Source organism: Geospiza fortis, unplaced genomic scaffold, assembly GCF_000277835.1.
Source record: "Geospiza fortis unplaced genomic scaffold, GeoFor_1.0 scaffold10, whole genome shotgun sequence".
Taxonomy (NCBI): Eukaryota; Metazoa; Chordata; class Aves; order Passeriformes; family Thraupidae; genus Geospiza; species Geospiza fortis.
In genome coordinates, this window is record NW_005054326.1 from 1,741,944 (window position 1) to 1,768,422 (window position 26,479).

Genomic DNA, 26,479 nt, shown 5'->3' on the forward strand with positions numbered 1-26,479 from the left:
TGACCATTGAGATCCTCTGATCTGCACCAAAGTCACGTCAGAAGGCTTTATTCCACAGGTGGGCATCATGAGTGCAAGTCTTATTTAGGACTTCACCTTACACAAAATTATGGCTCTATTGGCAAAGTATTTCAGAAATACTTGTATTTGCCTTTTGTTCCAGCTGAAGTTGAGAGTAAAGCTCCCTTTAATACCCAGGAAGAAGCAAAAGGAGACCACTACTGAATGCCTGAGACACTCCCACTACAATGTTTTTTGCATACAAATTCTATTATCTAAAGACAGATGTGGTAATTTAGGATGTTCTGTGTATTCTAACAGTACTTAATCTGCAATAGTGTCCCAAGTTAAGGTGAGGTGTCTAGGACATGACAAGACTTTGTACACAGATAATGGTGGGATGTAAAAGGGTGCAGGCCACCTCTTCTGGCCTGGATCTCCTGTCCAGTTTCAAAACATCAAGTACAGGGTGTGAATATCTGTATTCCCGTGTAATACCTGTATACTAGCCTCAGCTGGAATTTATTAACTCAGCTCTGTTGTCTCCCTATGGACTGTGCCAGTTCACATCTGTTGAAGCATGAGTTGCTTCATGTTGATTTGTGGTTTCCCCTTATTTAACTTCATACAGTATCATCATGCTTGGGTTAATTTTTTTGATGAGCAGAGTTGGGAACATGTAATAAGAAGTTACTGATATATTGATTATAAATAGAGCCATAAAGTCCCTTTGACCATCTGAAAAAAGATGGTTTGTAGGTGTGGAGAAAAGAGCAAGAATGATTTTGAAAAGAGCAAGAATGATTTTTCTTTAGAATTATCTAACAAAATAAATCTTCCTTTTTTGGTTTCCCTTTAACTCAGTAATTTATTCTTACTTTTAATGTTTTAATTCCCCCCTCCTCTGACACGGCAGCATTTTCTTTTTCCACTTAGAAATATGTAGAAATGGGCAGGTCAAAGTTGAGATCATTTGTGGGGCTTAGTCACATTTGAAGTCCCAGCACAGCCCTTTCATCTCTCATGAACACAGAGTGGGCATTGTGTGAAGTTCTTGAACTGTAAGTGACTTTAAATTCACTCTAGTGGACAAGGGTGAGAAGTCATTTAACTTTTAATAGACTTTCAAGGCCGAATGAGCAGCTGGTTGAGATGGAATATGAAATGATCCTTACCATTTCCCCAAGCTCAGAATTCAACCTTTGAGATTTTAAATAATGTGGTTAACTTTTTCCCTCCCTAGTTTCCATTCCTCTCTGTTTTCTCAGTTCTTCCAGATGGAAAGGGAGGGTGTGAAAAAAAGACTTAAAAGAGGCTCTTCTGGCCCTTGCTACACTGAAAATTGTGAAAGTTGGCCCTTTACATAGTTATGCCAGGTTTCTAAAACAGAAACAATTCTGTCTGCTTTATGTGACTGAGTAAAAAAGGCTTGTGCAAGCAAAAGTGGCTCCACTGAAATTGCTGAGAGCAGGCCATCTGAGAGGGTGTGGGTCTCATTGTTTGTCCTTGGAAAAGGACATTACATGGCATCTTGGGCACCACAGTTCTCTTTGTTTTCACATGCCTGGCTTGAAGAGCTGGGTTTGAGGGGGTTTTGACTGCAACTCTGAGCCAAACCCAGTTCTTCAGGGGTCTTCCTGCATTTGTCTAAGTTTTTGTGGTGAAGAATCAACACTTCTGTCAATTACTGTTTCTGGCTGCCTGGATTGCAAAACACCAAAGTATTTAATATTCAGTCTATATATGAATGAATCTCTTTTTGGTTTCTCTTAGGGTCAGACTAGAAAAGACAGACACCATCCGTTGCATCAAGTCTTGTCGACCAAATGATGTCAGCTGCCTGCTGGATCCTGTCCACACCATTTCCCACACTGTCATTTCACTGCCCACGTTCAGAGAATTTACAAGACCTGAAGGTAAGTGGTTTGTTCCTTGTTCCATTTAACAGACTGCAGCACATAAAACCTCCACCAGAAACCCTTGCCTAAAGCCAGACTCACTACCAGTGCAATAAATGTTTGCACAGCTCCAAATTATAGTTTACCATTCATTTAATTAAAACCATCAATACCCAGGAGTTTTAATTTTATGGAGGAAAGAAAGTCATTCTGAGCTCTAACTCACACTGCTTCCAAGTCTAAGGAAATATTGACTCTGAAATCCCATGTACCACATTTACTCACACAATAGCCATATGCCCCATGACATTTCTTCTTCCCTTGTTTGCAGGTTTTGCTGTAGGAACAAGGTACTAAATATATTTCTCTCATCTGTCTATGCCCTGTTGTTTGCTACTGACAGGTGACTTGTTCCAAGAATAAAAACCTTTCATGCAGACATTAATCACAAAATAAATTATATTGAGTATATGATGATTGGCTAATTTTTGACCTATGAACAAAGTGTTTGTTATAGATTAAAGGAAGGCAAATTCCAAGGACTGGGCAGAAAGTTTTTAAGACAAGAATTTCAAAAAGCACCCGAGTGGCTGTCCTCTGCAGTACTTGTGAGTTTTTAAGTCCTGCAGTTTCTGAAACTCTTCAACTGTTTCAGAAAGTTGTCGTAAATGAAAGCCAAAGCTGACTCTTCCCTTCTGCACCAGGCAGGAGTGGAGAAAAAGACATCCCAGTCCTTGCCCAGACAGGAAGAATTTAACCACTGATGCAGAGCTCCTGTAGGTTCTGTCAGGCCTGTTCCAGGCCTTGGCTGGCCCTGCTTCACAGGGAATGGGGGAATGCCCCATGGCCACTCCTGCTCCCATGCATACCCCTTCAGCTTCACCAGGTGTACTGGCAGCAGAGCTAAGGATTTGGCCCAGGATGCTTCCCAAACCTCATTAGTCCATCCTGGTGTTTTAATAAGAAGAGATGAGACCTAGTGATGTGAGATTACTGCTGAAGCCCAGAAGATGTAAACTGTAATTCAGTGCATGGCCTCAGGTGAATTCTTACAGCTCCAAGTCAAGTTTCATCATCTGTAGAGTGAGGATAATAATGAGAGTAATAATGCCTCCATCCCTCACCAGGGACTTGAAAATAGTCTCAGTTTTACTTTTAAAACTAAACATCTCCTCCAGTACTCCAAAAGGACTCTTTAATTTGTAATGGCAATACTTTGTGTGACTGCCTAGGGAATCAGAGTGGAGAAGTTTAGAGAGGTTTATCTGTTTGGTTCCTTCCTCAGCCCAGCCTGTGGATCCTTGGTGTTGTCCTCTTTGGGAACATGCTGGAAATCTGGTTGGCTTCTTCAGAGCAATCTTTTTTGGTTTTAAAAGTAAGAGTGTTTTGGCTTCAGGGCCCTTGGATGGTGGAAATAGGAGGAGAATACAAATCTATCCAAATCCGCACTTCCCTTAGATCTTCTGCCTTTCCATTTTAAAGGACAAACTGGGAGTGGTGAGGGAGGGCAATGTCTTCCACCAGCTTTGAGGACAAGTCATTTTGGATCAAATTCTGTTGGATTCTTCAGTGGTGTTTTCAAATACCTGTCAGTGCATTCTGTGATCCTCTTTACTTGCAGAGATCATTTTTCTTCGTGCCATCACACCTACATATCCGGCCAACCAGGCAGATATCATATTTGACATTACAGAAGGAAACTTAAGAGATTCATTTGATATCATCAAGCGTTACATGGATGGTATGACAGTGGGTGAGTAGTGTTTTCTGCCTGCTTTCTTCTTTCAGCTACCCTGTAGGACAGGGTCAAAGAAATTCATTCAAGTAATTAATCCCTACCTTGATTTTCAAGCCAGTGTTGATTTCATATTCTTCAGTCCAATATGTGTAATTTGAACTAATATCACGGATAATGTTTTATGCAGAATACCAGAGGCCTATTCTTTAATTTGAGAAGTATTTTAGATTTTTTTCAGAACTAGCTCTAACTAAAAATGCAAATGTCTTAGTTTTAAAATGATGAGAGACCTAATGTAACCAGGAGCAGTTGGCAAATGATGTTAAGGAGGAGGGCAGGAGCAGATCCCAGCTGATGTGTTGCTCTGCCCAATGGGATCTGCCCAGGCAGTGGCAGGGGAATACACTGGAATTCTCATGCCAAGTATTAAAAAGTAGCATTTGGTTGCTCTTTATTAATGTTTATTTATGAAAATAAAGGACTCCTGTTCCCAGTGAACACTAGTGCTTTGGTATGTGAACATGCAGATTCTGCTCAGGTTTATACATGTGCTTCAGCAGGACTTGTCCTGGGGAAAAGAAAAATCCCTGCAGCTTTCAAAAGCCCTATTTCACATGGTCTGAAGGTGGCACTGGTGCATTTCAGAAGCAGACAGCACAAGGTCAGCTCTGCAATGGTTTTATGAACTGCAGATAAAAATCCTAAGTCATTAGGTTTCTATTTCTTTCTTGATCAAACAGAAGTATACATGTGAATGCTGAGAAAAAGGGAGAGTCTGTTAAAACGGGATAAGATTACAGATTTCAGTTATTGGGGCATTTCTTTAGCAGAGTATAAATGTTATCAGATCTCACAGGAGTTACAGAAGTTTGCTTTTCGTGCCGTGTGCTTCTTTCTGTCTGAACTAAGAAAGAAGGATGTGTTTGGAAATTTGACTGGCCAAGGTATTTGCCTGAGGGAAGGGTTTCCATTTTGAAGAGCAGGACTGTGTGTCAGTAGTATTTTACTGGGTAAACCAGATTATTTGCTTCACATTGTAAAGAGAGAAAGGATATCCTTATACACTGAGTTAGAGAAGATATGATGCATGCCCAAGTGTATTCCCAGCTCTGTGAAAGAATTGGGCAACTCTCTTCACCTCAGTTCGCCCTGTGCAACATGGAGATGATAAAACATGCCTACTACTGTCTTAATTAATTCTTGTGTGTAAGACTCTTAATTAATTCCTCTGTGTAAAAGTACTTTGAGATTAATGGATGGAAGCTGCAAAGAAAACTGCCTACAGCAGAATTGGAAAAGGAAAATCCAAACAACCCCCCAGCTGAAATTACCTGGAGGGGCAGAGGTTCAGGACAGCACATTGTCTGTGTGATATTAGGGTTGCAAATAATTCTGCCAGCAGCAGTTCTGCTGCTCTCATCATAATATAATTTTTATTATTATTAATAATCAGAATGTTAGGTGTATCCTTAAAAAGTTCTGGGAAGTTTTCAAGACAGATCAGATGGGATCCTAGTCCATGAGAACTCACAAAGTCCCTGTTTTAAAGAAAGGGAAGGGTTTGTGTAAGGGAGGGAAACCCCAAAGGGCACAGACAGTATCAGAAAGCTTTAGTGGTTATCCCACTAAGTTACAGGGACATCAGAACTCTGTGGAACATAGCAACTCTAGCAGAGCAAATGCCCAACTATGGCAGTAACAGAAGGGTTTTCAGGAATCTTTCTGCAATTTCAATGTTCCAACTTGTTGCAAAAATCCATTTATGTCCTTCTGGGAGAGCACACCTGGATCATCATGCTGGATGACCACATATGCCACTGGGATCCATGCAGCATATTTTAAAATATTTTATACATACTTTTTAATTCTTTTTGCTGCTTATATAGGAAAGAATAAATTTATTTTGATAATAAATCATAAATGCATTGGTAAAAGAAACAAGAAGCATGCTTCATTCTGTTGTACTATTTCAGGAGAAATGGCCAAAATAGCAAATCTATTTTGTTTGCTAATGGAAATTAGATCACCAAATATCTTTTTTTTTAACAAGACCAATTTTCTCTACAAGAGAAAAGATTGACAATTTCTACAGTGAGAAATTTTTAAACCTTTCTTTTGGGAAAGGTTTAAAGAGTGGGATGAGCTGTTAGAGACGAAAGAACAGGAGAAAAGTGGGGGCTTCAGCGCTGAGAATTTTGGGCTGAAAAGATTGAGGTTACCAGTTTCAGCCGTTATCCCTCTAAGCTGACACTGAGACTTCAGGGAGATGTTAGGCAATCTGAATTATGTGGGATGGGATGGAAAATGGCTGATCAGGCTGGTTTGTGCTTTGCTGATGGAGAGATTGCAGCTGAGGTCATTGGAGGAGATGAGTGTGGAGGAGCAGTTGTGAGGTACACAAAAGAAGAAAATAGAAGCAGAGGAAAGGACTGCCCCAGGGAATGTTACAAAAAGAAAGAACACAGTCTCCCAAAAGATATGTAGAAGGAGTAGGCCCAAAGGTAGGAGAAGAAAGAGGCAAGGACAGCATTGCAAAATCAAGGAAAGAAAACATATCCAACAGGAATCAATGATTAGAAATATCAGACATGGAGGAGCCAAAAGAACTACGGACAAACTCCAGGAGTAGCTCTGCTGACCTACAGAAAGTATCTTCCAGTGGAAGAGGAAGAATGAAAGCCACATTCCTGGAGCGGCAGTGTGTAGACTTCATGCAACCTGATGAAAAAGCATTATATAAAAAGCTGCTCCCAATATTTTTACCCTGTTATATTAAAAAGAGATGCGAATCCCAAATCTTTCCTGGTTCAGAAGGTGTTGAGGATTCCTTGTTTCCTGGTGTGGTTACAGGCCAAAGTGGCAATGAATCTAAATGATACTGTTAAAAACCTAACATCACTTACTAGCATGGGTGGGAGAAAAACAGAAGTGCAGGCCTATCCAGGTTTGGTGTTTCTTTAAAGCTTTTATAGACTTTTCACTGCATTCCTCCTTTAACCAGCTGTCAGTGAAAAATGAAGAATGCATTTTCAACCTGTGCAAAAATGTCCAATCACTGCCTAAGGTATTATCAGTTGCTATAAAACACTTTCCCCTTCAGCTATGCATTCATTTTTTAAAACAGTAATCCCACCTTGTAGTCTGGTAAACTTCAGGAAGGTTTTAAAATTTCACAATACATCTAAAAGTAGTTTTGATAGGCTGAAATCTTCCATATTGCATTTGATTAATAACCTAAGCCTATATCCTTGCTTATAAAGCAGAATGGTGTTATTCTTCTGGAAAACATCCAGAGCCAATATAGGTATAAAAAGTCACTATGGAGTTTCAATGGGGGGTTGTGCTGGTACTTGAATACATTTGTACACACTGATGGGTGTGTAGATGCTCTCCACTGTTATTTTCAAGGGTTCCATTGCTGTCTCTGTCCTGAATTTCCTGCCTCTTTTACGTGGGTGACAGTTTGTGACGCTTCCTTTGAACCATTAAAGTGTCTCAACTACTGATAGCACTATGCTGGATTTATCACGGGTCTAATTTCTACTGTGGTATCGTCATTGTTTAGTGCATTCCAGAGTCTGAGGAGAGACTTGTCAAAAATGATCAAGAAGATAAACAAAATCAGGTACCATGAGCAAGTGTGTTTGTGAGATCCCATATTAGCTGGGGCAGGAGAAGGAGACTCCAGGCCTGTTTGACTTTTGTGATCCCTGTCCTTAGCACAGGGGTAGTAGTTCTGTATCTCATAAGTAGTTCTGTATCTATGGTTATGACAGCCCATTCACAGTGTGGCAGTCTTTTTACAGTCCTCCATGCAAATGTTTGTATGGTCTGACATTAAATTCAATCATTGGTCTGCAAAAGATCTGGTTCTGAACTTTGTCCCTGGACCCACTCTCCACTGCCAGGCAAGTACCTTCACATTTCCCTCAGCTCCTCTCTCCTTCTCTGTTGCTCCAAACTCTGTCTTTGGGCCAGAGGCTGTCTGGTTCTTGCTATGCCTATGTTTTGGTGTTCAGCAAAATAAATTTCTCAGGTTCATGAGGGGTTCCTGGCACAGCTGGGGCTGAAAGCAGGAATTCACTACAGCTGGGTCTCTGTAGAGCCAGGGCATCCAGGCAAGCTCTGCTGCTTACAGGGGCAAGGAGGGAGAACACTCACCTCCCCATGTGGATACCCTTTCTAGAAAGTAAGCAACAATAGGAACATTTTGTTGTGATTATAATGTCCCAAGTGTGAAACAAAATGGGGTTTGGCCATACAAAACTGGTGCTGCCCAGTCCTTACCAGCAAGATGTGGAGCAGGACATAACTCAGTAGGTTTTTCAACAGGGTTTTGCAGCTGTACATTAAAAAAGACACATGCCCTTTCAGTATCTTTGTTCTGGTCTCATCCCTAGGCTTCCTCCCTCACAAGAGGACCTCCTCACAAAAGAATATTTTGTGAGTTTTTCTCTGTGCCAGGTTGCCCTGTTGCAATCAGCAGCAGTGCATTGGAGATGAGGGTGCCCAGAAGCCATTTGGTAAATGGGATCCTGGATTTGCTGCCCAAACCTGCCCTTTCAGGAGGCTGCTGACTGCACTGCTCAGCAGTCAAATAGCTCAACACCCTCCCTCCCCTCCAGAAAAAAAAAAAAAAAAAAAAAGAAAAGAGGATGGAGAGCTCTTCTGGGGGCAAAGAAGCACCTTGAGCAGGAGGCAAATTTTCATTTCATATCTGAGAAATGCTGAAGGTGCTTTTCTGGCGAGAATGAGTCTTGATCTCAAGGGGAACAACCTTCCTAATGCCAAATTTCACTCCAGCACAGAGTGAAAGAGTCAGGTTAACTCAACTCTCCTCCTTGATCTATGTTCATCTCACCTCTCAGGTGGTACAAGGTGTTCCCATTGGTACAGACCACCTTTGGTTACAGTTTCCATAAAGCTCAGCAGGCAAATAAATTAACTGCAGCTCTGATGGAGTTTTGTGAACTGTGGTGGGGAGTATAAAACCTGACAACTTGGGAAAGAAATGGACTAGGTTAGGGACAGCAAAGAGCACCAAAGTCCTCGGTTCAGGTTGCATAGCATGCATTTTCTGGTATTCATGTCAAACAGTGGGATGACATACTGCACAAATGAGTAAAAAAAGCCAGAATTGAAATCCAGTATATCGCCGGCCAGGGGTCTATGTACAAATGACAAACAGGACAGGACTGCTGTTGAATGTGCCTTGAGCTGTTTTATTTCTCAGCATCAGTCTCATTACATGGTTATGACAATGGGAAGATGCCACCAGCTCACATCCCGGGAAGCAGACCAAGAACTTAATGTTACAACTCACTTTATGGGTTTTTTGACCAATCACACAAAGCAAAAGCACATTGACAGTAGTTCCATCCAACCAGTATAAGCACAAGTACCTTTAGATAAAGCAATGCTTGCTGATTTCAAATACAATACTTGTTTGTGAGCCTTAAAACACAATGCACAAAGCTCTATTATTAAGCTTCAAACTTCCTAATATTTTGCTAGATAAACTTTTCTGTAGCTTAGGGAGTTATTCTAGACAAGTGTTAATGCACAGACCATTGTTCTATTTGTCCTTGCTTTTCTACTTTTTAAATAATTTTTCTGCTGACCTATCTCATGGCTACTGCTTAGCTCACATCACAGTTCTGCTGCCTCTGAGGCCTGCCTTTTGCAGCTTTCCTAAAACCCTCTGATTTTGTGGATTCCCACAATGTACACCAAGAAACATACTATAGCAGCTCCTCTGAGAGATGTCTGTGTGAATCCAGCTTTCTGAGGTGCTCTGCCCCAGTTCAAAGTAGTCAAAGACCTGCTTTTATGATGATCTCCAAGTGTGAAATATATGAGCAATTGATTAATGACTGGTTATGACACCCAGTGCTCTGCTTTAGTTGAGACAGTGGTGTTTGGTCAAAGGTTGGACTTAATGGTCTTGAAAATCTTTTCCAGTCTTGATAATTCTGTGATTCAGGTGCTTCTGCTGCTATATCCAAATCTGTGTGTTGATAGCAACCATCTTATTCTTGCAGCAGCACCTACACTCCCCATAAAAATGGAAAAGGAAGATAAGACCCAAGGTGTATCCTAAATCTTTCTCAGTATGATACACAGATGCCTGGCTCACTTAAAAAACAATCCTACCTTAACTTTTGTTTTTAAAGGGGAAAAATGTGGTGAAGTGAACCCTTATTTTAGCCTTATTTAACCCTTATTTTATTTTCCTTTGAGAGCTGGTCAGGAGTTGACACACATTAAAGTTCAGGAAGCCTCCTTGTCAGAATTCTGCGCACAGGAAAAGCAGAGCTGTTGCCTCAAGGTGAAGACTGAGCACTCCATAGGGGCTTCTGTGTCAAAGCCTCAGGATTAAATTCTTTTTCTTCCATGGTAAATCAAATCACAGAGCCATATCGTGCTGTGTGCCATAACTGTGGCTCTTTGCCAAGAAATGCTTTTATCACAAGGGTTGCAATAATTAATTGCCCAGGTGTTGTGGACCCAAGTGTGGCTGAATGGGAATAATGTGGTTGTGAGACAGGCAGGGTGAACCACTCTCACATGAATAAGATATTGGGAATAAAGTAGCAAGAGGGTGATATATGTGATTTTGCACATTTTGGACATCCATTGCTGAAGTTTTTCCACCTGTTTTAGTAGCTCTTCTAATACACAGAGCATCTCATATTCCTAAAGGTGGAAGAGGAAAGATTAAAAATATATGATGGAAACTATTTCTTAATGAGGCTACTTCAAGTACAGTTATTGCATTTTAGGCATGAGTGATTTCACAGCATTGTCAACAATGAAACCCATTGCCAGGTTTGGCTGGAAGGCAAACCAGACATCTGAAAGCATTTCAAGTTTGCCAAACCAAGATAAGAGCACATCTCTCTGAAGTTATTTAGTGCCCTTAATAAAGATCACAGTATTTGTAAACTAGCCAAACCTCAGTAAAATCAAAGATTTTTTAAAAAAAATCTTTCATAATACCGAGGCTCCATATGATCCAACATGACAGATAATAGCTTTGAAAATATTCACCATTTGTTGCTGGCCAAAAAATGTGTTACTGTGATGACACCTCTTTATGGCCTCTTTATTTGATGCATTTCAGCAAAGATTTCTAGTGAAGCCCAAGTGTTAATGAAATTAAACTTGATGGAGTTGTTGAATCCATAACAAACTGAATCCTAAATTTCTGATCTGTTGAATAATGCAGAAATATCCTTTTTCCATGCTGAAATGTAATTCCTGTACTGTACTGCTGGATAATGCTTGTTGAACTTCTCCATGGACACACACACATGCACATGTATTATTTTTATATCCTGCACATATATTATTTTTGTCTCCCAGGGTAATGTGCCACTGCAGTCATTAGGAGCCCTGTTCATGCCACCAGTGCAGTACTCACTGTGACAGTGCCCAAATCACTGCTACCCTTCTATTCCCACCAGGAGAATGTTGTGTTCAGTGTTATGGAGATCTGTGGGTGCTCCAAAGGGAAATCCCCTTCTCCTGCCCACCTCTGAGCACACACTCCACCCTGTGGTCAGATGAGTGCTTGTGTGGCAGGCTGTGGTTTTGGTTTTGGTTCTTCCAGGTGTTCATCCAAGGAGAAGAGTGGAGGATATAACAGGACCACTATTTTTGATCAGCTTAAACCAACAGTGAAATTACCCCGAGTGTCATATAGCTTATAAAAGTGATTTTTTTTGTGGCCAAACTGACTTCTGAAGTATTTTATAATCACTTGGCTGCTCAACTGCTGAAAAACAGGCTTTTTCCTAAAAAAAGACCTGGGATGTTCATGTTTGAAAAGTATGTTTTTGCAAATCGTGTCCCCAGACAGCTCAGTAAAGATTTGTATAGCCAGCCACATTCCTGTGAAGCAGTTCTCCATCAGCATGGAAACCTTCTTACCATCCAGCTCTGACTTGATTCTCCAAAACTTTTATTTTGTGAAGTGTTCACCATCAAACTTGAATGAAGGTCTAATTCACAATGTTATGAGGGCAATATACTTCAAAGCAAGAGGAAATCTATTTTGGTACTTGTATTTTGATTAATGAGTTTTCTGAATCCTTTCACTGTAGTTATGTTTGTCAGGTGTGGCACCTTAAGGATTAATGATATCTTCAGAGCTATTTTTCTGTATATGATTTGATGCCTGAAGTGATGATTACCAAGAAATATTTCATTTTACAAAGAGCAGCCACTTATTAATAAAACATATCAGAAACTATAGAGCACCACATAGCAGGAGCCACATTGTTATTGTGACAAATAATGGAGAGAAATAGAAAAAGCTTTCACACATAAAAAAAAAAAAAGAAAATAAAAAAAAAGCTATTCAGCTTTTGAGAGATGGAGGAACCTCAAGTATAAATTAACTTTCTGAAGTCAGCAGACAGATATCTGGTGGTCTGGGAAATGCCTGCAGTTTGACAGCTAGATTGTTCCTTTAGGCACTGTCATGAACTGGAGAGGAGTGGAGGAAAAGAATGCCTGGGAGGCTGCCTATGGTGGCAGGAATAGGGCAGGAGAACTGGTGACAAAAACCATGGAGAAAGCTGAAGTATTCAATGCCTTCTTTGCCTCATTCTTTACTGGTAAGACTGGCCTTCAGAAATCCTGGGGCTCTCAGAGCAAGAGGAAGATATGGAGCAGGAAATACTCACCCACAGTGGAGGAGGTTCAGGTTTGGGAACATTTGAACTGGGAATAACCAAGTCCATGGGTGCTGAGGGACAAGTGCTGAGGGAACTGGCCAATGTCATTGTAAGGCACTCTCAAGTATCTTTAAAAGATTGTGGTGATCAAAAGTTCCCATAGAAAAAGACAAATGTCACTGCAATCTCCAGGAAGGCCAGAAAGGATCTAGGGAAGGTCATGGACCAGGCCTAGATCTCAAGATTTATTTTTTTGGTCTTTTGTGTGAGTCAGCCCAAGGCACTGCTGGCCTTGTTTGGGCCTGGCAGAGCTATGCCTCCCTCATAGGTGATGTGAAAGGTCTGAGACAGGAGAGAACCAGACACAGAAAGCATCTTGCATGGTGTCCACCTGTGTTTGTCCTTGAGTTTGGTGAAGAAAAACACTCAGGTTTTCCATTTTAGCACTTGTCACAAAACAAAAATGCAAAGCTCTCAAGGAGTGAATCTGCCAAGAGCAGCAAACCACTCATATGGTTTTGTCCAGAAGAACATTTCAAGGCTTTCTCCTCTTTTTTTTTTTTCATTCTACCTATTCAGAATGAATGCATCCTTACACATCTGCTGTATCATCCTGTATCATCCTCATTCATTTAATGGGAGAGAAGGGAAATAGTTCCTGCAGTGGTGGTCATTTCAGGACCATCTAGAACATTGGCACAACAAACTGTAGAAATAAATATTGTCAGAGTATTGTTTCTTTCTACATTCCCTCAATTTCTTTCTTCAGTATAGCTGTCAGCATGTGTGGCATTCACTTCTCAAGCCATTTTATCAGCTGGATTTTAAAAATGCAGCAAGACAGCTGTGTGAAAAGGCACTGCCACCTGGCCTGCAGTGTTTGCCCATTGCACCTTTTTCCCTGCCTGTTAGCAGGATCCATCTCAATGCCAATGAGAAGGTTACTAATGGCTTTGAATGCTGCATCAGTGATGTGTGAATGTTTGCCATACTGTGGCATAGCACAGCAGAGAAAACACCATTTGCAATCCCACCTCTAGAGCAGAGTAAACCAGTGGAGGGGTGCAGAAAGTGTAGAATGCTATAACAGGATTGCTAAACCAAACCAGCAGCCTTTGCTCTCTAGGGCTTGGTGGTCACTGCAGGAGCTGCTCATGGGGTTGGTAAAAATTGCCAGCACTGAGTGATTTCAGTGCTGTGCATTTCCATGGCTCTCATTTAGAGCAGTGCCTGCAATAATGTGATGTGTTGTTAGTAAAATGCTTTAAATGCTACCCTAAAGGGAGGACAATTTTAGCAAGGTTTTTCTGTTTCAATACATCATCTGCCAAGCCCAGTCATTTTTATAAGGTACAGGAGAGTAGCCAAGAAAGCTAAAGAAAATTTAAAAATAAAATGTAAGTATATATATGCATATAGATTGTAGGGGGCAGGATGCTTAAGAAGTGTATTCATCAAATATGGCAGGCAGAGTGAGTGTGGTGAGAAGTTTGCAATTTCACTGCATGCTGAAGATATTAGTTAGTGTTTGAACAGGACAGAACTGTAATGCCATCAGTGCCTTAGGAAAAGGTGCTGACAGGCTGCATAAGCAAACGTTTATGTCTCCCATCAGATCTCAGGCCAGAGTGTTGGTAGGGAACAGCTGCAGGAGCTCAGCTGGGACTCCATTATAATCCCCAGCATGCAGGAGGGGATCTCAAACCATCCTTCCTTTAACTGTGCGTTTCCTTGGATCTCAAACCATCCTTCCTTTAACTGTGCGTTTCCTTCTGAATCAAACTGCCTGTCAGAGCAGTCTGTTGTCAGAGAGAGGTGGCTGTGGAGGGGGTCCCCACCAGACTCCCTGTGCCTGCTGGCTGACCTTGGCTTCATGTGATTTTGACATCTGGGGACATCCTTTTCAGCTGAGAGCAGCTTGGTAGCTGCCTACTCTGTAACACCAGGCCTAGAAAATAAACAAGTGAGAATATATTTAGAACCTGATCTGGAGCCCTTGGAATCAATGGCAAAGCTTGTGTTGACTTTGTTTTGTAGGTCTGAAGCTGCATCACCATTCTGTGTAGCCACATTTCACCAAGGCACAGACAACCCCTCGTGACCCAGATGTGCTTCCTCAGGGTCCTCCCCTGTTGCTATAGGACATAAAATAAAATTACACGGACATGTAGCTCTCGAAGGCAAAAAAGAGGGTGTTTAATTTCTGACTCCAATATTTATAGATTTCCAAAAAGTGACAGTGGATTGGAGGATGACACTGCCACCTCTCCAATGACATTGGACAAACCAACAGTCCATCAAATTTCTCTTCCTCCAAGAAAGAATGCAAAACAAGAAGTTATTTACATAAAGTGCACGAGAAAGTTCATTGCAAGAATGTAAATGTCCTGGGGACCCTCACAAACACCACACTTATCAAACCCCAATGCTGGCAAAGGGACGGCCACCATTCACTTGAGGATGACATAGGGGCAGATGCAGATATAGCCCTCTTTCCTTATTAAACTTTATTCCTGTTGTGTCCAGTGGGGTTGTCCATCCATGACTCAGCACACTAATGATTTATAGATTGGTGTCATCTGATGTTCACAGGGGAAGGGTTGATTTTACTGATGCAATACAGATAGTTTCTACTGTTCCAAATGAAATGGGGTTTTCAACACGATACCAGGAATTGCATGGAGTTCCCAGGTGTGCTCGTGTACTCCTCTGAGCAATGTGTGTTCTGGGTTACCCAGGGAAATCTCCTTCTGCCCTGTGTAAAAGCACTGTCACAGTATGCTTATTGAATTTATGTCTCCAGATAAAAGGTAAAAAAAAACCAACCTGATTTCAGAATATATAGGAGAGTTTTGCCATTTGCAACAGTTGAGTGCTCATTATAGAGCTTCCAGATATTTGACTCAAAAGCTGCATTTTATCCTTCTTTTGCAAGCTATTTACAGGCGCAATAGATAAAATGCCTTTCCCTGGGCTATACTGAACACCAAGGGTGGTGTAGGTCCTTCAGACCTAGCTAGATCTGCTAATCTCAGCAACCCATTTCTGTCCCCACAGGTGTAGTTCGCCAGGTGAGGCCCATCATTGGACCTTTCCATGCCATCCTGAAGCTGGAGATGAACTATGTCATGGGCGGGGTGGTGTCCCACCGCAACATCGTCAACGTGCACATCTTCGTGTCCGAGTACTGGTTCTGAGGGACACCCACAGCAAGGGCTCCAGCCTGAAACATTACCACAAGCTATTATGTCATATTCTTGTTTTTAAAACCCAATAGTGTTCTTTTTTTGTTTTGTTTTGTTTTGTTTTTAAATATTTGGTTTATAGTTTAAGACAAATAACAAACGATTATGTTGATTTAGACATAGGGCTGAGCAAATTAAGTGAGCCTGATGTAGTTGTTTGTATAAATATGTAGTGTGGAAAACTGCTCAGCTGCCTGGTGAAATTTAAAACTTTTCTAAATGTTTGGACAGATCTCAACTGGCTCCTTGGCCAGATAACCTGGGTGAGAGGCTGTGTAACAAAGCAGATGTCAGAGTTCATTGGGATGAGTATATGGTGTCTTTGGATGGAAGAAGTTGGATAAGGATTAATAATTTCACCTCAAATTAACTACCTTGAAGAGGATTGTCAGAGAGTGATAAATAGGTTTGGACCCTCTGAATAGGTCCCCAGAACTGCTAATTATTCCTGAAAAGTTCAGCCTGGATATTTAAGAAGTGCCATTCAGCAGCAGCTACCAGAAGAAGTGCAAAATGAATTAGAAATACTTACAGACTAACATGCACATATTAAAAAAATACTCCTATTTTTTTGTACTTATTATTTGATTGTAAGATTGTTTGATTCTAATTGAACAAGTACCTCTCATTGAAATTAATCTTTTACAGCATATTGCTTCAATTCCAATCTCACCAGTACTCAGCAATACGTGGAAAATTAATATCATATCTCCTGTCTGTTATAAAGCTCCATGCCTTTTTAAAATTGGTAATAAAATCAGCATGTTAAACTGTACATTTCCTATGCACCAAAATAAGGCATATGTAATTATATAATGAAAACCTCACCAATAAATGAATGTTTAATGTATTTTCTAGGCATCAAAATACTGTATCTTTTTTATTACAGAACAGAAAAGAAGTAACTCCATGTTTCAGTTTGTTGTGTTTGTTAAGATATGAGGAAATAAAGAAGGTCAGATGGGAAATACTCCAAAGTATGCCATGGTTTCTGATTCCCAGGAAGATGATATGATACAGCTTTTGTAAGCAAATTCATCCTATACATATTCCCCACTCAAACCAGACCCCCTTGGTCATTATTGGCACTAAGCATGGAACAGGCTGCTCTGAGAAACTCTGGCTGCCCCATCCCTGGAAGTGTCCAAGTTCAGGCTGGATGGGGCTTGGAGAAACCTGGGATAGTGGAAGATGTCCCTGCCCATGGCAGGGGTTGGCACTGCATGAACTTTAAGGTCGGTATGATCCTGCTACCTTTACTTTTTAAATGTGTGTTTGTTGTCTGGGTGTGTTTGGGAGGATGTTATTGACACAGAAAATGGGAGGTGCCAGCTGTGGCAGAAAACAAGAGTGGGCTCTGAGGGATGTTCCTGTGAGCACCAGCCTCTTGCTGTGTTTCAGCAGTTTGCATTTGGTGTTGCAGAATGGCTTTTACAGAGATGCTGACACATGACTTTTCAATATTCTGTGGTGGTGTTGAGCCACATTGTGTAGGAAAATTGTATTTATATTTGTATTCACATGCTGGGCAGGGATGGAGATGTTCATGCCATGCCCACATTGCCTTTTTCTTACCCATCTGAGCTTGACAACTCATCTCCAAGTCTCACTCTTGACACCAGAGATCAGTAATGCAGCTGGACAAGGAACCCAGCTCTGGGGTGCTCTCATCACCGTGGACAGGCTTTCCCAGCTAGGTGGGCTTTAACAGAGCTTCAAACAAAGCATCAGTTCCCTTTGCCATTGTCTGTGTGATCTGTAAGTCTGGCTTTGGTACTGCTTGGATGGAAGGTGAGTCACCCCATTTAAATGAGAAACCAATAAATCAAATGGAAGGTAATGCCTTTTTCAACCTAGAAATGAAATTGGAGCTCCAGGAGCAGTTATGGAAGAATGTCCACAAAAGTCCACTCCCAGAGGGGTGCATACATTTTTATAGGTTTCAGGAAATTAGCATAATTGATAAAAAGCACCAATGAGGAGGACAAGTGGTGGTGCATTCCCCCCAAGTCAAGCCCCTTCTCTGGAGCTCCACCCCTCCACTTGGTACTAGCTGTATTTTGTTTATGAAAATCAGTTTCAAAGAACTGCCCCCATGTTCTGGGGGATGCTCACAGGGTGGTTTCCATTGGCTCTTGCTGTGGAATATCCTGAGCTGGGAGGATCCTGAAGGGTTGGTTTGATCCTGCAGAGCGAGTCCAAGGGCTCAGTACCCTGAAGTGCTCCCACCTACAGCTCTTGGTCCTTAGGTCCTTCTTTCCTTGAACTGTCAGAAGCCTTTAAAATGACAAATAACTACTTTTGGGGTGGGAGAGATCATTTTCTCCCTATAAGTGGGAGAGAGAAAAATGTCATACCAAAAATAAAGCATAGCTATAACCAAATTAGCCATGACTAATTTACATGTGCTCTGTTGGGGGCTATCAGATACATACAAGTTCAACAAATCACCTTCAAACCACAGAGGCCTCACTCAAGGCTGTAAGTCTCACATATGTGAGGTTAAAGGAAATCCAAGAATGCAATTACTTGCAGTATGTTTTTAAAAAAAGTTTACATGAGGTTTTTTGAAGGAGTCTGTAAAAGCAGTCTATCTGCAGCTATGTTCTGCTTATTTAATCTCCTTTTCAATTCTAGTGGTACACGTTTTCCTCCCTGCCCTCTACAGTTTGGCACCTGCCAGGCTCTCTGGCATTTCTTTGGAATATCATGTAAGCCACTGGGTTGATGTAAACTGCTCTCTTGTGTAGCTGGTAATTGTTCATGAAACTGAACTCATGCTCAGATAAGGAGCCTTTGGATAAGTGCAGCCTTGGGTCTGCCTCAGAAATGCATCACACTGAAATGACTGAGTAGCATCTGTCTCTGAAGTTACACTGCATGCGTGTCTTGTCCACACAAGTTTCTTTGATTCTCTTTGAGTTGCAGTTCATGGTCTGAATTTGCTTTTTTGAAGTCCAAGGAGCATTGCCATTAGTTTTGACCAGTGAATTTCAATCTTTTGCTAGTTCTCTCCCTAACATCTGTTTTCCTTTTGATTATTCTACAATTCTTAATGCATTAGTGACTGAACATCTTTTGTTAGCTCTCTCCCTAACCTCTGTTTTCTTTTTGATTATTCTACAATTCTTAATGCATTAGATCCTCTATAACATATCAACCGTATTTTTTATTTACCAAAAATGAAACTCTTGAGAGGGGGGAACCCAAGAAATATTTGACAGGCTCTATGGATCCAAAGCTGTTTTCCACATGGCCAGATTTCTGAAGATCTGCAGATGCCTAGTTACATTGTCATAAGAGTTAAGACAGATTAGCTATCTGTGGTATTTTGGTATGTCAGTGCATTTTATTATCTACCCCTTAATCTCAAAATTTGGCTGTATAACAAATAAGAAAGTATGTGCTAAGGTATTTACAGAAAGACATTTTTTTAATGACATCTTTCTGTGACTAGAACATGAAAACAGAATATATTGAACTTGCTAGGAAGTAACATTGTGTTTTCCCACTGTCCATCCTTAAATTTAAACCAGAGATTATGTATGTGAAACTTGCAGCAAATTGAGCATGGTATTGACCCTTCAGCTGGGACTGAGGAATAGAAATGCCAGTATTTTATAAGAGTCCAAGGCAATATGAATGAAACAAACACAACCAACCTAGACAGCAGTCACTCATTAAACAGTAGAAGAAAGTCACTGATGCATGAGCTGCATCCTCTCCACCTTAATAAATCTCACTTGAAAAGTGATACTGCCACTTACCCTGTCAGCACCAAGCTGCATCATTCCTAGTCTCACAGGATTTGTCCTGTTGGCCTATTATTAGCCATGTGATGTCAGCATCCATGGCTGGGTTTTATCAGAAGCCAGGGGGTGGAATTGTCCCAGGTCACTGTGGAGCTCACTGATGGAAACAGAAGCACTTTTCTGTGGGAAAGGAAGAGAGAAAAGGCTTGGACAAGAGGGATACCTTAGGCTTCAGCAGCCAGGTAGACTTTAGGTGCACATGTTTTAGGTGAAAGCATCAGATCTCACCAAGGCTCTTTGATATTGAAACCATTTTAAGTTTTCATTATCAAGCGCTTAATTCTCTGCCAAACAGCATGCCCTGAAGTGTCAACCTGACCTTCAAAATTCCCACCTCCTGCCTTGGGTCATGAGGGATGCATGCTGCATCTCTGCAGTCTCTCAGTTCCCTGTGGAGCCCAGTTTGTCAGGTGGGCCAGCCCCTTTGCTTCTCAGGCACTGGACTAGACCAATTCTATGTCATCTCTAGAATAAACCAAATATTCTGAAGGGGGCCTGGTCCTAGTTGTCTGTCACAGACATCTTTTATGAAAAATCCTTTCCTTAGGATTTTTCCTCCTGAGAGGCTGAGAGGCCTCAGGAACAAAATGTAAACAATGATTATCTGCTGCTGTGGAATGCAACAGGTGGATCTGTGATTGGTCTCATGTTGGATGTTCCTAATTAATGGCCAATCACAGCCCAGCTGGCTTGGACAGAGAGTCCGAGCCACAAACCTTTGTTATCATTCTTATTCTATTCTTAGCTAGCCTTCTGATGAAATCCTTTCTTCTATTCTTTTAGTATAGTTTTAATGTAATACATATCATAAAATAATAAATCAAGCCTTCTGAAACATGGAGTCAGATCCTCATCTCTTCCCTCAACCTAAGACCCCTGTGAACTCGGTCACAGTTGTCATACAAACTTTGAACAAAAAGGTGATAAAAATATAAGAAATCTTAGAATGGAAAATGGAGTTTGAAGGAAAAGTGTCTGCAGCCAATGGTATTACAATGCTGCTGAAATTAACTGTTTGTGTTCCAAGAAAGGGCATTTATTTATACAAAATGTCCCAAATCCAAGGCAATTCTGTTCCACAGGTGGCCATGTAAATGTGGCAGTCAGGCTGTTCTGCTGGAAGAGCCTGCCTTCAGCTATATTGCTTGAGAGATTGCAGGTGTCCTACAGCAGCATAGAGCTGTGACTGTGCTTACTTTGGGATTATATTTTGAAATGGGAACAATGAATTCAGAGTAGAGCAGGAGAAGCTGCATGACTTTACTTGGTTCTAGTTGTGTAACTGGATTAAAATGGCATTGCACAATAGCAGACCTGTACTTGACATCCCAATTTTTCTTCCTTAAAGGGTTTTCCATGCCTTCAGCTGCCTTTTTTTTAAACTTGTGGTAAGAGTTAGGATGCCAGTTTGGAGGGGTTAGATATGTGTTTCAGCAATATTATGATTACTTTTTCTTTAGCTTTTTTAAAATGTTGACATATGAAATATAAATTTTTACAAATTCAAACAAATAAACTGGCTTTAAAACCATAATACATGTTCATTTTAGCAGCAGATCTGTAAGGAAAGCAGGGTAGTGTCTTTATTGTTAAAAGCTGCTGCTAAAGGGATGCACACAAAAAGCTGTTTGCAATGCATGGAAGGAAGCTTGATCTGGTCTGGGAGAAATCAGTGCCATCCACTTGGAATTCATCCATCAGCAATTAGCATTCCTCCACACACATCTCCTTTCCAGGATGTGCCCATTTTTCTGCTCCTGTGAAATGGAGCTGTGCAGTATGGCAGAGCATGGCCAGATGCTCAGAGGAGCCAGCACAAACCAGAGGAATCAGTCTGGAGCAGAGCCCTGGGACTGTGGGAGGAATGATGCTGTGGTCCCACTCAGTCTGATTGTTACACTGCAGTGTATTTCCCCATGCATTTGTGCAGTGTTTTGTCTTGCCAGCATCTCAGGGCTGACAAATTATGGGCAGAAGCAAGAGCCAGACTATCCAGCCCAGAGATAATATTCTTGCATTTAAGGAATTTCACCTCATCCCAGGCAGGTAATGGAAAGCAGGTCCAGCAGCTCTGCTCTCTGTATTGCAGCAGCTTTTCTTGGCTTCACCCTTGCTGTCCTGCTGCTCTCCCAGTCCAAGGAGATATTGTGTCTCTACTTCGTGTGTTTGTTGCTGTCCTTGGGCTCCTGAGCTTCTCCTGGCAGTGGGATGCGATTTTGGAGAAAATGAGGCTTGACTGCAGATGTGAGGCAGCTTTAGGAATCTTAGTCCAGTTAAATTCCTCTAATGAAAAGTTTGTTTTGTATACAAAGTCTAGCTAATGCTAGAGTTTTTTGCTAAACCAAGATAGGAGAGAATCCTGAAGTCAAAACAATTAAAGGAACAAAGTTTCCCTTTCTCCTCTGAAGAGTTTAACCCACAGGCCAGTAGATTTAGTTGACAGAGGGATTGGAAAATCTGATACATGCAGACAGATGCAGACATGTACAAGATACATAAAGTAGTTACCTGTAGGCATAAGGATTAGCATACAAACATACTGAGATTTGTCCTTGCAAAGATGGGAATGCCAGCACAAATACTGAGGTGGTGGTTTCTATACATGACATAATGATTAATTTTTGAGCCTTGATAATGTGTTATCTATTCTGTGGATGAGCACAGAAGCAATCTGTCCCTCTGATGGCTCAGGGCTGCCTGCACAGGCTTAGGTATCTGAAACTGGCTGAGATCTTGTCAAGGCTCCTTTACAGCCTGCCTGGGCTCTGAGTGCCCCTCTGGAAAGGTGTGTTTCTTCCACAGCCCCTGCATCACTTCTGCCAGGCTGCTGTGGGTAGCACAGCTAGCCCAAATCACCTATCTCTGTTCAGGTGCCTGAACTGCTCCCTTCAGGAACCTTGCTGGAGCCTGTATTCAGAATTTTGACCATAGTGGAGTTTTGCCATTGGGAAGACCAACACACTGTGGAAGGAAGAAAAAAATTAGGATGGATTACATAGGGATTGCCTGACTAAAATGCTACCAGCTGTGTGTTGGAGCAGGGAGTTCTGTTACTGCAGGGAGGAAAGGAAGAAAAATGCCCACTTTGTTAGCTGAGAAAACCCAATTTGTAAAGTTCAAATCTGTGTTCAGACCAGAGTCCAGGGTTATTTTGATCAAAGGGGTGAGTACAGCTTGCTGAGGACAAAAACAGGCAGGGAGGGAGCCAAGGCTTTCAGCCACCAGCTTCTCATATCTTGGGAGCATTGGGCCTGGATATGGCTGTCTGGGAGTGAATAAGTGCACAAAGCAGCCACATTTGGGGGCACTGAGGCTCTGGTAGGCAGATAAAGCACGAGGAGGAGATTAGATTGCAGTGTGTTGATGGAACATGGGTTTTGGAGAACAGCAGGAGGAACAGAAAGAAAAAGACAGTATCATGTGCAGAAGATATGGTTTTGAAAGTATTGTCAATTATTAGAATTTCTGGATTTCCAGAAGGGTTCTCCTTGTCCAACCATTGGTGAAATTCCCTGCTGGCAAGGAGCTGTGTCCTTGCAGGAGGTGCAAGGAATTTGCATGTGATGGTCACTGCAGCAGAGAATGGTCAGTTCAAAATCACACTTGATTTAAGGTAGTGAACCATACCAATGACAGGGCTTATGATGTTGTAAAAGAAGAATCTGCATTGCTCAGGGTTATTTAAAAACTGTCTTTACTGAATCACTGTTTGAGTCAACAAGATGAATTCAACAGCACAAACCACTCCTGCTCACCCCTTTTTAATTTTTTTATCTCTCTGCATGTTGTGCTTTTGTCCTGAAAAAATACAAATAAGTGATCCTAACAACACCAGTCGTTTGAAGAAATGAAAATGCTGACAGGAGGGAATGGCTCAGCAGCAGAGAGCAATTTGGTACTTAGGGTTGCAGAGGCTACAGAGAGCTTCAAGTGCTGCATTCCCAATGAGAATACCACTACTGATTTATTTCATAACTTCACCTGCCTCTCACTGATAGACGGCTGCTTGTTTTGATCCCTGGAAAACAGTTCTGCACAATAACATAGGTGCATTGAATGCTCCAAAGGTCAGGCAGCTTGAGCATGGGAAAATATTTGTGAATGAGGCCCAAAAAAACTACTGAAAGAGGTGATTTCTGGCTCAAAGATTAGTCTTCATTTAGAGACTGAGAATTTATTGCTGCCCAAACCAGCATTATCAGCTTTCTGTCAGCAACAATCATCAGGATTTCCTTTCCCAATCAACATGAGCTGTGACCTCATCGCTGCAAAGGTGAAACCCTGACAGGGATTAAAGGCCAATAGAAAGAAATGAGGTAGCAGGGCTGAACAAAGAGGAGCTTGTTACACAGCAATGGCCAACTCAGGCAGAATGTTGCAGCTGAAACACGAGCCACTGAACTGAAGGCAAAAAGGAGTATTTTTAAGGGCCTGAGTAATGCTTGGTCTCCCCATCTTTCAGTGGAGAAGGAAGGCAGACTGCTGTCCTTGCCATCCGAAATTTTTGAAGTGGGATTAGCATAGCCTTGTGGTTTGTCAAGTGTTTAATTGCAATTCTGCAGGGATGCAGGCTCAAAGACACTGGAAGCCAGTTTAACAATCATGCCTATCATTACAGACACCAAATTGCTCCTGTGCACAAATAATATTCAGCAGTCTGAAACAGAGAGGCTGAGTCTAGGGCAAGGTTTAGAACGTGAAAAGTGATGAAAGGCAAATACATGTCTGATATTCATCAAAGCAACTTAATCCATGGTGGAAGAGTGAAAAGAGGTAGAAATGGGTTTAGGTTGTTGATCTGTGAGTTGCTAGTTTTTTCAGTCATCCCCCAAGTTCCTGGAACCAACAAGTGAGGCCATTTTTTGGGGGGGGATTCCTTCCTCTTAAAGGTCACCCCTGACTCCCACAATATCTTTTTATCCTAAAACCCACCACAGACTTGGTTCAAGTCCCTGTGCAAGCCATAACTTTCAATGAACTCTGGAAAAATCCCTTTGTCAGTCACCAACACACCCCTGCCTTTTCCAGCAGAGGTAGACTCGTGCTGTAGTCCAGATCCAAGTCTCTTGGAAGTTTATGGCATCCAGGATGCTTTCTGCATGTTTCAAATATCTTCAGCCCACCAACACAGGATAGCATCTCCTCGTGCTGTGTGCTGGGCTCTTTCAAAAAGGGACAGGATCATTTGACCTCTCACTGGAGCACAGAAATCCCCTAACAGGGCTCAGGGTACTTGACACCTCATGGCATGAAGTCTCTGGGCTGCAGCCTATTGTGAGGCTGCAAGTGGAGGATTAGAAACCAAATCCATCTCAAACATACAAGAATAATATTGAATTTGATGTGGACCAGATACTGTCATATTCCACATGGTGTACTTTGAGCACCTCTCAATCCAGCACAAAGAATCCAAGTGAATCTTAAGCAGAAAGGATGAAAGGAAACATTCTTGTTATAAGTACATGCATAAATCAGGTTCCTTGCTGATGCTGAGCAGAAACTATTCAGAATAAAAATATCTCCAGCCTACCCATTATAGAGTTTCTGTGAGGAATCAATGCATCTTTAAAACCTCCAAGGTGCTTCATTTTTTGTATTTTAGAGATTAATGTTAGCACAAATACAACAAAGTTAAGTCCTTTTCTTGTAAAGAAATCACCATCTCAAGCAGTCTGGTTGATCCCCAGCTCCCAAAAGGTGGAGCTGCAGGAACTGCCTTCAGCAGCTTCTGAAATGTTTGTAAGCTTTCTCCAAACCCTGAGGTCAAGCCATGTGGATAATCCCCAGCCCAGCATTAGGATGCAATGTTCATAGCTGCAGAGGGTAGCCTGGCTGAAATTCAACTAATGATGAAAACCTCTGCAGCAGCTCTTGAAGGCTGGGCGCAGTCTGTGTCCTTTCTGGGCTGATTTGGGTGATTTGGTATGGCTAAAACGTTTCACTCAATGGCAGCAAGATATTTAATTGTATGAAAACCTTAGAAATTTTAGATTTTTAGATGCTATGGCTTGAGTTCCTTTCTTTTAGTACTCTCAGCTTAAATAAATATGAAGCTGATTGGGGTAGAGGAATAATGAACCCTGTAGCAAAACCCAAATTTATGAAAATTGCATGGATTGATGTTTGGCAAACTAATTTCCATGAATAGTTTATTAATTTATATGATTTCTTTTGTTTTTCAATTTAATTTTTATTACCACCTGCAAACAAAGTTAATTTTTCTCTTTTTTTTCCCCTCCATCAAGTCTTCAGAGGTGATTAAAAAGGATCCATTTCAGTTGCTGTCTTTCTTGAGAAGTTATTGTTTTGAACAACTTAATTTTGTTCATGCTATTTATGCTTCACGCAGAAATAGCACTGGCTCTCCAGGCACAAGAAAACTAAAAAGAATGCAAGGCTTCAGTCTATTTTAAAGCTGGGCTTGAAAATTTTTCCTAACTGAGAATGGAGGAAGTTTTGCAGATTTTTACAACGTATTTTAACGACAAACTCAGAAGTCTCGTATCTCTTGTTCCCATGTCTTTGTCAGGAGTGAAACTGGAAATTTCACACTGGCGTGTGGCCTAAGGCACCTGTATCTCCCTCAGCTCACAAGGCATACTGGCAGTCCTACCAAACCTCTTATCCTACTGAATTAAGATATGTTCCTTTGAGATCTTTTCCTGGTATGTTTGAGTACCTTTTTATTTGTATTATAATCAGCTTGAAAGCATGCCAAGGAAAAGAGCTGTGCCCTCCACAACAGCACCTATTAAAGGCAGAGCTCAGCATTACTCAGCTACAACTATCAGAGCCTTCCTCATTTCCTCCCTTTCTCTGCAAACACACTCTAATCTGGAGTGAGCTAGAACTATATTTTTTTCCCCTGCATAGATTGAAGACAGACTTGGTGTTTGTATTGGCACAGGGCCTGACACGGCATTTGTGAGGATGAGCCACAGGCATGTGTACTTCAGCTAGGCTGAGCTAGGGAAATGTCTGCTAAAATCAGGAAAAACCTCCTTCCCCTCTCCCTCTGCTTCCAAACCAATAAGGCAAGGGGGAAAACACCCTTCAGGCTTCTCATTTGCAACCTGTGGCCACAAATTCCTCTCATCTCTCTTGA

At 41.5% G+C, this 26,479-nt stretch overlaps 1 protein-coding gene across 1 annotated transcript in view; it reads left to right on the forward strand.

The window, feature by feature from the left end:
* The window catches only part of FBLN1 (fibulin 1), a 61,910-nt gene extending 45,371 nt beyond the window's left edge, over nt 1-16,539 (forward strand). The window contains exons 15-17 of the mRNA XM_014307017.2: nt 1,774-1,916; nt 3,520-3,651; nt 15,375-16,539. Of these exons, the coding sequence (XP_014162492.1) occupies nt 1,774-1,916; nt 3,520-3,651; nt 15,375-15,514 (415 nt within the window). The 3' untranslated portion in view covers nt 15,515-16,539. The remainder of the gene's footprint in view (nt 1-1,773; nt 1,917-3,519; nt 3,652-15,374) is intronic.
* Nucleotides 16,540-26,479: the final 9,940 nt, after the last annotated feature.